The 14,637-nt window shown below is 44.1% G+C and overlaps 1 protein-coding gene across 1 annotated transcript in view; it reads right to left on the minus strand.

Annotated features, from left to right (window-relative positions):
- Positions 1–14,637, minus strand: part of UPB1 (beta-ureidopropionase 1) — a gene marked incomplete at its 3' end in the record, with an annotated part of 43,491 nt that overhangs the window by 17,356 nt on the left and 11,498 nt on the right. The window contains exon 3 of the mRNA XM_082243349.1: positions 1,178–1,265. Within this exon, the coding sequence (XP_082099475.1) occupies positions 1,178–1,265 (88 nt within the window). The remainder of the gene's footprint in view (positions 1–1,177; positions 1,266–14,637) is intronic.

Below are 14,637 nucleotides of genomic sequence, written 5' to 3' on the forward strand. Positions count from 1 at the left end.
GAGAAGTCAGATGTGTGTGGACTGTGGAGAGAAGACTATAGGATAAATCCAGAGCCACCAAGCTGGAGCTGTCTGACTGAGCTCTGCATGGTGCACCTGAGAGAAGGTCAGTGACAGCACCGCCAGGCCAGTCTGATGGGGGGGGGGGTCACTGATGTAAGGGGGCAGTGAATACAATAATGTAAGCGGGCCCTGATATAAAGGTCCCCCCCCTATATTAGTAATCCCCCCCTTACCTTAGTGTATTCACTCTGCGGAAGGTGGTCTCAGGTCACCAGAGTGCCCCCCCCCCCCCCAATCAGAGTTCCTGGCGTTCCCTTTTACATCAGAGTCTGCAGGATTCAAGGGTGAAAGGGCTAACTCTACGGACCCTGATGTAAGTGGGAACTCTGATATAAGGTGGTCTCTGGTCACCAGAGCCCCCCTTACATCAGAGTTCCCCCCTTAGATCATGATCTGCAGCATTCACCTTTACATAAGAGTTCCCTTCCACTGTAAGGGGGATTCCTGCAGACTTTGATGTAAAGGGGAACTCTGTGCTGTCTGGGTTATAGTAACCTGACCTTAATGTAAACTGAGAAATATGTTTTTTGACTTTTGTTTAACTTAGACACATTGCTAATAGCACTAGCTATATGTTTATAGTTAAATATTGATATTTGCACTGTTTAGCACTGAAAATTGTAATTTTAGGTATTTTTTTGCAGTGCCAGTAAAAAATGCTGCTCTGTCAGTATATTTCATGATTTTTACCAGTAAAAAAATTGGTGCCGTTTGTAAATTTTGGTGTCCTGCCAGTAAATTTAACTTCAGGGGGTTGGCAGCACTGTGACCAGTGCTGCTAGCTATAGCTGGCGTCACTGATCGATCAGGAAAAACCTGACAGAGTTGTTGTACAGAAATTGATTGGTAGCTGTACAGCCAGCCTATCCATACATGGATCAAAATTCGACCAGTCCTTGCTGAACCTAATGAATTTCGATCCATGTATGGCCAGCTAACAGTAGGAGCAAGATTGGCCAATTCAAGAAATGTGGTCATTTGCATACCACTTCGAGCAGCCTGTGTCTCTGATTCTATGGATTCTTCTGTTTTCATCATATACATCTTATGAATTGCATACATTTGTGACAGGTATACTTTAGCTGCTGGTTTTGTACATTATGGGTAGACTCACTCCATGCTTCCTGGAAACAGACAACGTTCACATCACACATAGCCGCTACATCCACAATCTCTGCGATACGTCTGTGAAGGGCATTAACCTGTTAGAACAAATGGAACAGGAGTGAGGTAGATGACTTCCACCCAATGTCTCTTTGGTAGCATTGCCATGCATGGATTTCAGTTATGTATCCAACCTGGGCAATGCATTCCCAGCCTTGCATTCCCCACAAATCTTTTAAGCTATAATATTTCATTACTTTGTATCTTATAAATTTATGATTAGCAGATATGACATATTCACACATCTAGGCCTCGTGTGTACACAGAGCCTATGACACTCATCACCAATATTGCCTACAGCGCTAATATGCATCAATGATTTAGGAGGAGGATAAGAACTGAAGGCCCCGGGAGCTTCACATCAGAACAAGACCCACTGTGTATGAACATATGGCAGTCTCAGCCTGGACCACGCCCCCCAAGCCTCAATCTTTATGAATAAGCTCCAGTGAGCAGAGTGAAACGCGTAGGGGTTCAGGCTGAGACTGCCACTTGTCAATACACAGCAGGTCTTGTTCTGATGTGCAGCTCCTGGGATCTTCATCTCTTATCGGTCATTGTCTGGAGCATAGGTCGGCTCCTTCCCAGCCAGGACTCACAGCAGCGGGCACAGGACTACACTTCCTAGCAGCCATGGATTTAGGAGGAGGGTTAGTTCTTTCTATTTCTAATTATATCTTGTGTGACATTGAGTATATAAGTGCTAAAGCATTCTATACAACAAAGACACAACCTGCATCCTCTTGAGGCCCAACAGCTTAATTCTTCCCCCTGGGTTAAGGGCTAAAGTGTTTTTAGAACTTTTTTTGCCATGGAGCACTCTGTAGCAGGATCAGAAACCCAGAAGCCCATGGATTCAGCTCCTGGACTGGGTACTGGACTCCAAGTTACCCATGGGTGGCTGTTGCGCCCGTTAGAAGCTGTGAACCCAGATTCCATTAGACAGGTCAGTTTATGGACACTACATTGTAATAATTCATGAATGAATGGATCTTCTGCAGCAGGATTCATTCACTTTCACTGACTGTAATACTGTTTTTTTTTTTTTTTTTTTTAACCCTCCCTCCCCCTTTTCCAAACTTCTGATCTACAGCTTGTCTTTGTATGTGACCTGATTAGCCCTATCTCCATTCTGCCACTGCAGGTGACCTATACATTACCCCATTTACCTTCTTCTCCCTCTGTGTATGATCTATGGATTCTATGCACCTAATGTATCTAGTCCACCATTCCCAAGTGCCATCTTTTAACCACCCCAATGCCAGCAAATGTCTTCATGTCCAAAAAATTGTGGAATAAAAATTAGATTACCTTGAGGTATCTACTTTAGAAAAAAAAAAAAGTAGTGGGTATTAAATCCTACGCGTTTTCCTTCAAAATTAAAAAATAAAATAATCAGCAAAAGGGACATTACACGGTTCTCGGCCGATTCAGCAGGCTGAATGTAGCAAGGCTGAATGTACCAAGTTGATCAATCAACAGAATCTGTCGTGCAGGCATTAAAATTTTTGTTGGCCAATACCAGAACGGCCGATTGTTCGCCAGTCAGTACAGATTTTGGCCGACAGACAGCAGATTTGCAAGACTGGGCATGCTCAGAAAAGAAAAAAAGACAAGGAAAGTTAACCATCACATGACATCACTTCTGCAGTCGGCTGTTGTTGGCCGACAAAATTCGTGTGCAGTCTTTTGCACTTTTCAGCGGACAGGACATCCCTGGACAAAAGACGGCCGATCGGTCGGCCGACGATCAGTACGTGTGTACGAGGCATTAGGCTTTAAATGCCAACAAAAGAAAGCTCTATCTGTCTCGGAAAATTACAGTGGGTACGGAAAGTATTCAGACCCCCTTCAATTTTTCACTCTTTGTTATATTGCAGCCATTTGCTAAAATCATTTAGGTTCATTCTTCTTCCTCATGAATGTACACATAGCACCCCATACTGACAGAAAAACACAGAATTGTTGACATTGTTGCAGATTTATTAAAAAAGAAAAACTGAAATATCACATGGTCCTAAGTATTCAGACCCTTTGCTCAGTATTTAGTAGAAGCCCCCTTTTGATCTAATACAGCCAGGAGTCTTTTTGGGAAAGATGCAACAAGTCTTTCACACCTGGATTTGGGGATCCTCTGCCATTCCTCCTTGCAGATCCTCTCCAGTTCTGTCAGGTTGGATGGTAAACGTTGGTGGACAGCCATTTTTAGGTCTCTCCAGAGATGCTCAATTGGGTTTAAGTCAGGGCTCTGGCTGGGCCATTCAAGAACAGTCACGGAGTTGTTGTGAAGCCACTCCTTCGTTATTTTAACTGTGTGCTTAGGGTCATTGTCTTGTTGGAAGGTAAACCTTCGGCCCAGTCTGAGGTCCAGAGCACTCTGGAGAAGGTTTTTGTCCAGGATATCCCTGTACTTGGCCGCATTCATCTTTCCCTCGATTGCAACCAGTCGTCCTGTCCCTGCAGCTGAAAAACACCCCCACAGCATGATGCTGCCACCACCATGCTTCACTGTTGGGACTGTATTGGACAGGTGATGAGCAGTGCCTGGTTTTCTCCACACATACCGCTTAGAATTAAGGCCAAAAAGTTCTATTTTGGTCTCATCAGACCAGAGAATCTTATTTCTCACCTTCAGGTGTTTTTTAGCAAACTCCATGCGGGCTTTCATGTGTCTTACACTGAGGAGAGGCTTCCGTCGGGCCACTCTGCCATAAAGCCCCGACTGGTGGAGGGCTGCAGTGATGGTTGACTTTCTACAACTTTCTCCCATCTCCTGACTGCATCTCTGGAGCTCAGCCACAGTGATCTTTGGGTTCTTCTTTACCTCTCTCACCAAGGCTCTTCTCCCCCGATAGCTCAGTTTGGCCGGACGGCCAGCTCTAGGAAGGGTTCTGGTCGTCCCAAACGTCTTCCATTTGAGGATTATGGAGGCCACTGTGCTCTTAGGAACCTTAAGGGCAGCAGAAATCTTTTTGTAACCTTGGCCAGATCTGTGCCTTGCCACAATTCTGTCTCTAAGCTCTTCAGGCAGTTCCTTTGACCTCATGATTCTCATTTGCTCTGACATGCATTGTGATCTGGAAGGTCTTATATAGACAGGTGTGTGGCTTTCCTAATCAAGTCCAATCAGTATAATCAAACACAGCTGGACTCAAATGAAGGTGTAGAACCATCTCAAGGATGATCAGAAGAAATGGAAAGCACCTGAGTTAAATATATGAGTGTCACAGCAAAGGGTCTGAATACTTAGGACCATGTGATACTTCAGTTTTTCTTTTTTAATAAATCTGCAACAATGTCAACAATTCTGTGTTTTTCTGTCAGTATGGGGTGCTGTGTGTACATTCATGAGGAAGAAGAATGAACTTAAATGATTTTAGCAAATGGCTGCAATATAACAAAAAGTGAAAAATTTAAGGGGGTCTGAATACTTTCCGTACCCACTGTATATAAAATTAATTGGCCATCGGTGTTGCATGAGCGAGTAGCTGTTAAACTATGACAGCACTTGCAATTCGTTTATTGGGCCTGATGGACGCCATAGCCTCTAAGAAAGTGATATGTACCTTACTTTCCTTGCTATTTTATTATGCCAGGTAAATTATTATTTTATCATGGAAGAAACCTATGGCTCCGTCAATACCTGCCTAGAAGGCCTTAATTAACAAAACGTTAGCTTTATATAAGGCTACTTATGTCAGTAGAGGTGTGCCAGACAAGTTCGATAAGGTTTGGGGAAGTTGGGTGAATGATATGTCCGCGGTATCTGATTAATTGTTTGAGACTTCAATTTTTGCTCCTTCTACTTTTAAGGGGGGTAGAACCTTCCGATCCAAAAGTGGTTGAAACAAATGAAGGGCACTATTTTTAAGAGCCGGTACACACTGAGGCGATCCGACTTCGGGGGGCGACCTGTGAAATCGCGTGCACCGCGACTTCGGCGCGACTTGCAGGGACTTCACATAATGGAAGTCTATGCAAGTCGCTCCCAGGTCGCCCCAAAGCAGTACAGGACCCCTTTTCTAAGTCGGAGCGACTTGTGTCGCTCCTATTAGAACGGGTCCTGTACTACTCAATGGACTTGTCAGGCTGACAAGTCGCCTGACAAGTCACGCTAGTCTGAATGGGCTCTTAAGGAATTTTTCATTTTTGTTGTTACACTTTTTTTTTTTCTTCAAATCTGTTTATTAAAGTTTTCATGAACAAAACACGTACAACAACACAACACAGTGAATAAACTTGCGTTGCCCACTCAGGGGACATACGATTAAAATCACATGGTACAAGATCTCTAAGATAGGTCAACATTAGATTGATAATGATGTGACCGTGTAACCTGCACCTCCCAAGTGCCAAAACGTAATCTAAATAAATGCTAGCTGACCCAGTTTCCTGCACATTGCACAACACAGACAAAAGTTTTGTTAGGCGTCTCTGGGCCAAGATTTCTTATTTAACCGCTTTCGGACCGCCCGCCGCAGAAATACTGCGGCAGGCCGGCCCTCCAATGCGAACCATCGTAGGTATATGTCGGTCGTGCGCCTGCAGCTAGGGGCCGGGAGCGCAGTGCCGAGTCACAAAAAATGGCCTGGTCATTAGGGGGTAAATCCTTCCGGTCCAGAAGTGGTTAATGTCTAGGAAGCGGTAGCAGGGTCTGCCAAACATTTCGAACACACTTTGTTATAATTAGCAAGACATCCCCTATTTGCATAAGTATCTTTATATAATAGGAGATTGTTATTGATCAGGCGTTTCCAGAAGGAAATGGAAGGAGGAGCCCGTTTCTTCCAATGCAAGGTGATAGATTTCCCTGAATAGAAAAGAAGGAGGCTGACAAGGGTTTTTCCTTCCCTGGTATGAAGGAGATTGTCAACAAGGCCTAATATACAGGTTTCAATGGCTCTTGGGACCTATATCGACGTGTAAGTATTAATGCTGGTTAGCACCTCTGCCCAAAAACCTGTAATGTGAGAGCAGGACCAGAAGATGTGGAAATAGTCACCCTAATGGTCGCCACACCTCCAACACTCCAAAGAGTGAGAGGGATTCATCATATGCAGTCTAGAGGGGGTAAAATAGGCTCTATGTACCATTTTAAACTGGAATATCACGTAAAGATATGGTAGATCCCAAATGTCATCCCAATCTTCAGTATCTAAGTGTGGTGCATCCTTTACCATTTGTCCCTCAGTTTGTCTAGTGGAGGTAAGGCAAGCAACACCAGATCTGGCATAAATGCGCGATGTGGGTTTTTCAATACAGTCAGTTCTGAGCAGTTGCTCAAGCTTCGACTCCACTATACTCAGAGAGATCCATGGAAATTGTATATGGAAGGCGTGGGAGAGCTGCCTGTAGTTAAAACTGTGCATAAAAAGGAACATTAAAATCTTCAGATAGGCGGGCTAAAAGGTTGTAACAAGCCCTGATCCACTATCTGAGTGATACGTTTTATTTTGTATTTAGTCCACAACCGGCTCCAGTAGCATAAAGAAATGAGGTAGGGAGGGGTTCTTCCAGAGTGGTGGATTGGGTGACACTGCAGTGACAGGTTATTTTTCACAAGCCAATCCAAACCTCCACGCTCTTATAGCTGTACATAGATGGAGTTAGGGGATACGGAGCCTTGAGACCACAAAATATAAGAGCCTGCAAGGCCTCCAGGGATCCAACAAAGGCCATCTTCAGCATATTAGATGGGATATTTTGGTCCTGAGAGAGCCACCAGGTGGCAGTAACCAACTGGGTGGCCATATAATATTTATGGGAGCCTGGGAGAGCCATTTCCCCCTGAGAGGAGGGTCTCATAAGTGTGGACAGTTTGTATCTTGGAGGGCGAGGGCCCCACAAGAAGGTGGAAAAGGTTTGGTTCGGGTGGGTAAAAAAAGATTTAGGAATCCAAGATGGAGAATGGTGGAAGAAGTAGGTAAGTTTAGGTAGGGCTTTCATTTTTAGCAAATTGAACCGACCCAACAGGAAAAGTGGCAGCAATTCCCACGCCTTCAATTGACATACTTCGAGGACTGTCGAGAAACCCAATCTCCAAAATATTTAAAATGGTCTACCCACTGAAGCAGGAGATTTAAAGGAGCAGACGCCTTGGTCTCAGGGTCAATAGGGAATAGTAAGGAATTGGTACAGTTACCTTTTAATGCCATGAGGACGGAATAGGTGTTCAACACTTGTAATGGTCCTTGATAGGTTGAACTGGATGGATTATAGATTGAACTGGATGGACTGATGTCTTTTTTCAACCTCACAAACTATGTAACTATGTAAGGAGGGTCCAGCTTCATTTAGGAACAACAGTAGGTCGTCAGCGTACAGGGCTACCCTCTCTTCCTACACGAAGGCCCTTAATGTGTGGAGATGTACAAAGTGCCTTTGCCACTGGCTCAACTTCATTTGCAAATAGAGACGGGAAAAAGAGGGCAACCCTGACAGAGAAAAGGGAAGTGAAAAGCCACCACTCAGTCTAACCAAGGCAGTTGTATTTTTTTATCTTAGGCCATTCTAAAAATCATAAAGGAAAACTCATCCTCCTAAGAACCTCACACAGAAAAGGCCACTAGACTGTGTCGAAGGCCTATTCTTTGTCCAGAGAGGCCACCACCCTAGAGCCCTGGTTGGCATGTGGAGCATGTATGTTTGTGAAAAATCTGCAGAGATTTAGGTTTGTAGATTTGTTTGTCATAAAACCAGTTTGGTCTGGGTCAATTACTGCAGCAATTTCTGCAACCGTAGAGTAATGAGTTTAGTTAGGATTTTGACATCATTATTTAATAACGCAATACAAAGCGTACAAACTGGGATCTTTAAGAGATTTATAAATCAAAACAATATGAGCATGGCACATAGAACCCGGCAACTCGCCCACAGCAAGACAGTGAGAATGCAAAGAGCCCAAAATGGGAGCTAGTATCTCTGCATGCATTTTATAAAAATCTATTGGGAGACCATCTGGGCTTGGTGCCTTGCCCGACGAAAAGGAGCTAATGGCTTTCGCCATTTCATCTGCAATTAATGGGGTTACTAAGGTTGACCGCTCCATATCCGATAGCCATTCCAAGGCCACCTGGTCTAAAGTAGAGGTCAGGGAATGCGAGCAGAAATCTGATGGGAGCTTGAAGGTATAGAGGTCATGGTAGTAATTACGAATAGCTTCCAAAACTTCTTCACGAGTGGAGGCCGTGTCTCCAGTAAAGAGTCTAATTTTGGAGATAGTGGTATTAGGATGTTCATGTTGTGCCAGTAATGCTAATAATCAATAATTTTTTTTCTCCTAGTTCAAAGAAGTTTTGTTTTGAACTGTATTGCGCGAGGCGGGTGAGTTCAGCCAAGTGCAAATCAAGTTCTCGTTGAGAGGCCTGTAAGTGAATACAGTTTGTGTCACCTAAATGATATGCCTCTGTACACTCCGTCACTGAATCCTGCAAAGAGCAGGTGGTGGAATTTAGGTCTGATTTAAGGGCAGCAATGCTGGAAATGTATTGTCCCCTGGTGTAGGCCTTGAAGGCATCCCAAGGTGGTGGGGACGAACCCCTATTTATGTACCAATATTCTGCTAGACGGGGTGGAATAGTTTTGGTCATCTCAGTATGAGAGATCCAATAGGGAGCCAGTCGCCACAAAGAGGCGTTGCGTGAGGCAGGAGTATGGAAGACTACCTCCAGGGGGCTGTGATCAGACAAGCCACTCGGCAAATACGATGCAGTCACCACATCAGTCACCACATCAGATATTACATATCTAGGGTCACAAAGGCTAAATCTATATGAGAGGAGGATTTATGCAGAAAAACAGGAGTAAGCTTTGGAAGAGGGGTGCTTCCACCTCCAACCCTGCCGCCTGTGCCTACACACAAAGATCTCCATTAAACTGCTTTGGTTGGATGGGCCTGTCTAATTCTGGAGACAATATGGCGTTGAAATCACCCATTATTAATATTTTAGTTGGGGAATGGGGGGGCAATTTTCTCTAAGACAGCATCTAATACTGTCCGTGAGAAGGGAGGAAGGGGGTAAACATTAAAGACTATATATCTGCAGTTCCATAATGTAAATACCACAATAACGAATTTCCCCTGGGGGTCAGTAGAGATGGATTCCACCACACAAATTAGACTTATGTTGATAAATATATAGACACCCCCCCTAGCAAAAGTGGAATACGTGGCATAATATGCTTTTTGGATCCAGGGTTTTTTCAAAGCTAATAATTTGCTGCGCATAAGATGTGTTTCTTGGAGTAATAAAAGGTGGGGCTTGTGGGATTTCAAATACTGGAAGAGCAGAGCCCTCTTAAATTTGGAATTTAGGCTATGAACATTCCATGACAATACCTTAAAGGCTTTAAAGTCCAAAGATGCCATAAATATAGTACATAAAAATCATAGCAGAGTGACGTGTAAAGGGACATCATAGGAGCAGCAAAATGATCATCGGTCAACACCAAGTACATGGCTGAACTACATAAAACAGAATAGAACCAAACATATTCCCATGCACAACTGCGCGTACCCTGCCTTCGCCAGCTCTCCTCCCATGCAACCTGGGAGGCCTGTACCCAGAAGAAAAGAAAAAATAAATAAACGACTATTAATAGCCAAAGGCTACGTTTGTGCAATGTCTAGAGAGACGTGGTAGAGAAGGCAACTTAGTTTTCCAAGCTCAAAAACAAAAACCTTGAGAGAGGGCTCTGGTCCTTGCAATAGGTGTTAGAATAGGGGAAAAAAAGTACATTTTGACTAATAAGAAAATAAAAAAATAGCAACTTTGAAGCATACCAACAGGTCTCTGATCCTAATGAGTGCCAGCCAACCTTTTGTTGGAAGAGAATGGACGAAGTAAACTGTAGATCTCTGTAGATATGTGGTAGGGCTGGATACAAAAATCTGTTTTGATCTTTGTTTAAAAAGGAGTACTGAAGCGAACTGTATATCCCTACGGAAAGCAGGAGCAGCAACTAGTGCTGCCCTTAATTTTTATAGGCATCTCCAAGGATAATTTTGCCAAGGTATCCAGCCATTCCAAGGCAGCAGATGGAGATTCAAAGAATTTAACTGATCCAAGATGTTCCACGTGTAGTTTGCTAGGATAGAGCATGCCATAAGTAAGCCTCTTCTCGCAAAGCTGCTTCCTGACATTGACAAAAGAATGCCAACACTTCTGTAACTCAGGAGAGAAGGGTGGTATTTTCATACTGGAGCTGAGCATGCTTCCTGGCTTCTGCTAGGATGAGGTCCCGATCCCTGTAGATAAGGAGACGTACTAGGAATGGTCTTTGTGGAGATCCCTGTGGCCTGGGGCCTGTTGGGACTCTGTGAGCTTTCTCCACTATATATGCTGCTGATACCTGTGTTAGGTTGAGGATGGTCTTGAAGAGGGATTCTGCAAAGCTGGTGAGGGATGCACCCTCAGAGAGCCCCACCACCCTCACATTATTGCAGCGGAGTCTGTTCTCTGCATCCTCCGACCTGGCCATAAGGATCTTTACAGTGCGCTGCAGCTCTGTAACCTCATGCATGGTGGCAACAACATTGTCCACAACCTCTGAGATGTGGGATTCAGCAGAGGAGAGGCGGCCTCTAGTTTTATCTTTCTGGATGAGGCCACATTCTAGCGCCAAAGTGTCATTCCGGCTAATCAGTGTGGTTATGCTTGCCTCTATTGCAGCCAGGATAACAGAGGTGGAGGAGGTCTCCGGAGTAGGAACTGCAACCAGAGGCAGTGAGGAACCCTCACTAATCGGCTCCATATCAAGCAGCAGCCCGTAGGTCCGTCCGACTCCTGGAGACTGGGGCAAGATGGCCACGCCACGTTGTTCGGCCAGGGAGCTCCGATGCTTGAGCAGCGGCTGTTTCTTGCTGGAGCAGCCCTTGGGTGGCATAGATGGGACGGGGAGATCACCCCGGCCTGGTGGCAGATGTTTACTGAGCAGGATGGCTCATCTGCAGGATTAGCAGGCAAGAGACCTGGAGCTGTCAACAGCGGGTCTTCACATCCTGCCACCCCCTCCTTGTTGTTGCACTTTAAGCTTGATTAAATATTACTGCTCCTGAAAAAATCATTGTTTTTACATTTTTTTTTATTATTACATGTCTCTCAGGGCAGTACCCGGACCCCCATACCCCTTATATAGCCAATTACTTGCATATAAGCCTTCAAAATGGGCGCTTTTGATTTTTTCAGTTTGGCTCCCATAGACTTCAATAGGGTTTGCTGTTCGGGTTAGATTATTTCCCCTGTTCGGGAGTTCTGCTGTGAATCGAACAGGGGGGTGTTCGGTCCATCCCTACTCATGCTGAGAACAGAGGAATGAAGCACCAGAGAGAAACTACACTTGGAGCTTTGGAGAGAGACAAGTAAACACTACAAATATATGCTTTGCCTAAATTCCATGACTGAGGTTTACAACTGAGGTTTAGATACTCAAATAGATTTTTTTTCTGGGGTTTAGTGTCATTTTACTTACTTCAAATATGTTAAAATTTTGCTTCTGTTGATCCCTATGTCCTGAATATTACACTGGCTATAAACAATATCTGCAGATAAAAAGTAGTAAGAGAGGAACATGCAACATGTTCCAGATCCTGCCTCTTTTCCCCCTGATCCCCCCATCCCTCTGACAGCGGACGGTGGTTCATCTTCCCCGCCCCACTCTAACGTTTTTAAATCAGCGCACCTCCGCTCACACATCCGCGTCATGCATTAACAGATTCCTGCAAATGAATACACTACAAACCACGGAAAACAAACTTGTAGCTTCAATGGGTTGCGGGGAAACTGAAAAGAGCTCTCGCAGTCCACTAACATGTCTGAAAGCCAGAGGAAATGTCTGCAGGAGCCCACAATTCACCCGTAAACTACTGATCACTGGTGCAAGCTTTCCAGGCTCCTGCAGCATAAAATAATAAATACACATTTTTTTTTCTGCAAAAATACTGTATGTGCACTTATTATTTTTTTCTGTAAAGGTGAACTTCTCATTTAACCATTATATCTGTAGCAACCTCATAGGTAGGTGCTAGTGAGAGAGTATAATTTTTGGTTCTGTCTGCCTATCAGAGGAGCAGCAGGTAAATCTATATTGCTTTCTGCCTACCAGACAGCAGGATCTGTGAGTTAGGTCTACTCAGTGTGTGATTCATTGGGTCTAGATAGTGTTTCACACTGATCCAATAGGGAGGCATGTTGGACAGTGGGAGGAAACCTGACCAATGGGTCCACAGGCTTTGATGCAGAGATTAGCTGTCTCGGTGCATTATGGGATACTGTATAAAATTCAGGAGCACATGTGCTGCAGGGTCTTTGGCTGGTGAGCAGAGTCCCGGAGGGAAGGTGGCAGCTGCCTCCTCCTCTGTAGTGGTGGTACGTAGTCACAGGCGGTCAGCCTGGGGATCAAAGGAACAAAACTGAACCCAGAGGTCCAGGAGAACTGACTAAAGGGAGAGAGACACTGGAGATCCTTGAAAAACAGCATAGTGAGTACAGGGGATCGTGTCAAGGGGCCTGACCTGAGGGGGGCCAACCCGGAGTAGGATAGTCAGAGGACCGGTGTCAGTGTGTCAAGTGAAAGGGGATACTAGGAGAGTATCCTGAAGAGAATTGGTTAATCAAGTCTTCTCGATAGAGACTAAATCCAAATTCACCTAGTGGCAGGGTGAATCAGCAGCCTGGCTGCATCATCAGACAGGTGTCCTCATATCTTGTGAATAGTTAATCTGGAGTATCCCACTATTCCCTTCTCCCATGCCTATTTAGAATAAAACACCAAAAACTACTACAAACCCCTGGACTGATCATTGACTGAGCCAAGAAGTAAAATGTTAAATTGTGAATACCAGAGTCGCGAACGGTAACCCAGGGGGACCCAAAAGTGTGTTATCCAGCAGCCCTCAAGGGGGCAGTGCTACATATCCTAACTCTTTTTCTCCATAAACTCTCCTATTCATAACATGCATACATGTGTTAAGACTTAGGAAGGTAGAGCTAACCTCTCATGTTCAAAAAAACAATACAGCATTAAAAAGAAATACTCCAACTCATCCAATCACAATTTGTTATAAGAGAAGGTTATCACTTACCAAGTGTCACCGAAGCTTATCACAGGACACTAGGCACCAAAAAGGCACATTTTGTCACGGATAATATTGTTTATTAATCACCTTTCTTAGTTGTGACTCGACAGCGCAGCACCAAAACTATTATTTTGACTACTTTATGTGATGCTACCAAGAAATCCTACAATTTTATTACTCTCCTTTATATGGTGTTACTATAAGGTTGAGAAATGTTACAAAAAAAAAAAAAAAAAAGGGGGGGGGGAGGGGTTTGAAAAATAAACGCCATGCTTCAGTGAGCTGTTCTTCTACCTCTTCCTGTTTTTTGTAATCTTGGCAGTATTGTGAACATTGGACTTTCCTCAGGCACCAACTCCCCTCCCTGCTAAAGACCAACACATAACTAAAACACATCACTGTGACACATACAGTATACAGACATAAATACAGCTGCAAGAAAAAGTATGTGAACCCTTTGGAATGATATGGATTTCTGCACAAATTGGTCATAAAATGTGATCTGATCATCATCATCTAAGTCACAACAATAGACAATCACAGTCTGCTTAAACTAATAACACACAAAGAATGAAATGTTGCCATGTTTTTATTGAACACACCATGTAAACATTCACAGTGCAGGTGGAAAAAGTATGTGAACCCCTAGACCAGGGGTCTTCAAACTATGGCCCTCCAGTTGTTCAGGAACTACAATTCCCATCATGCCTAGTCGTGTCTGTGAATGTCAGAGTTTTACAATGCCTCATGGGATGTGTTGTTCCGCAACAGCTGGAGGGCCATAGTTTGAGGATCTCTGCCCTAGACTAATGACATCTCCTAGAGCTAATTGGAGTGAGATGTCAGCCAACTGGAGTCCAATCAATGAGATGAGATTGGAGGTGTTGGTTACAGCTGCCCTGCCCTATAAAAAACACACACCAGTTCTGAGTTTACTTTTCACAAGAAGCATTGCCTGATGTAAATGATGCCTCGCACAAAAGAGTTCTCAGAAGACCTACGATTAAGAATTGTTGACTTGCATATAGCTGGAAAGGGTTATAAAAGTATCTCCAAAAGCCTTGCTGTTCATCAGTCCACGGTAAAACAAATTGTCTATAACTGGAGAAAGTTGGAGAAAGTTCAGCACTGCTGCTACTCTCCCTAGGAGTGGCCATCCTGTAAAGATGACTGCAAGAGCACAGCACAGACTGCTCAATGAGGTGAAGAAGAATCCTAGAGTGTCAGCTAAAGACTTACAAAAGTCACTGGCAAATGCTAACATCCCTGTTAGTGAATCTACAATACGTAAAACACTAAACACAAATGGATTTTATGGGAGGATATCACAGAGG

Source organism: Pelophylax lessonae, assembly GCF_965119305.1.
Source record: "Pelophylax lessonae genome assembly, chromosome: 1".
Classification (NCBI taxonomy): Eukaryota; Metazoa; Chordata; class Amphibia; order Anura; family Ranidae; genus Pelophylax; species Pelophylax lessonae.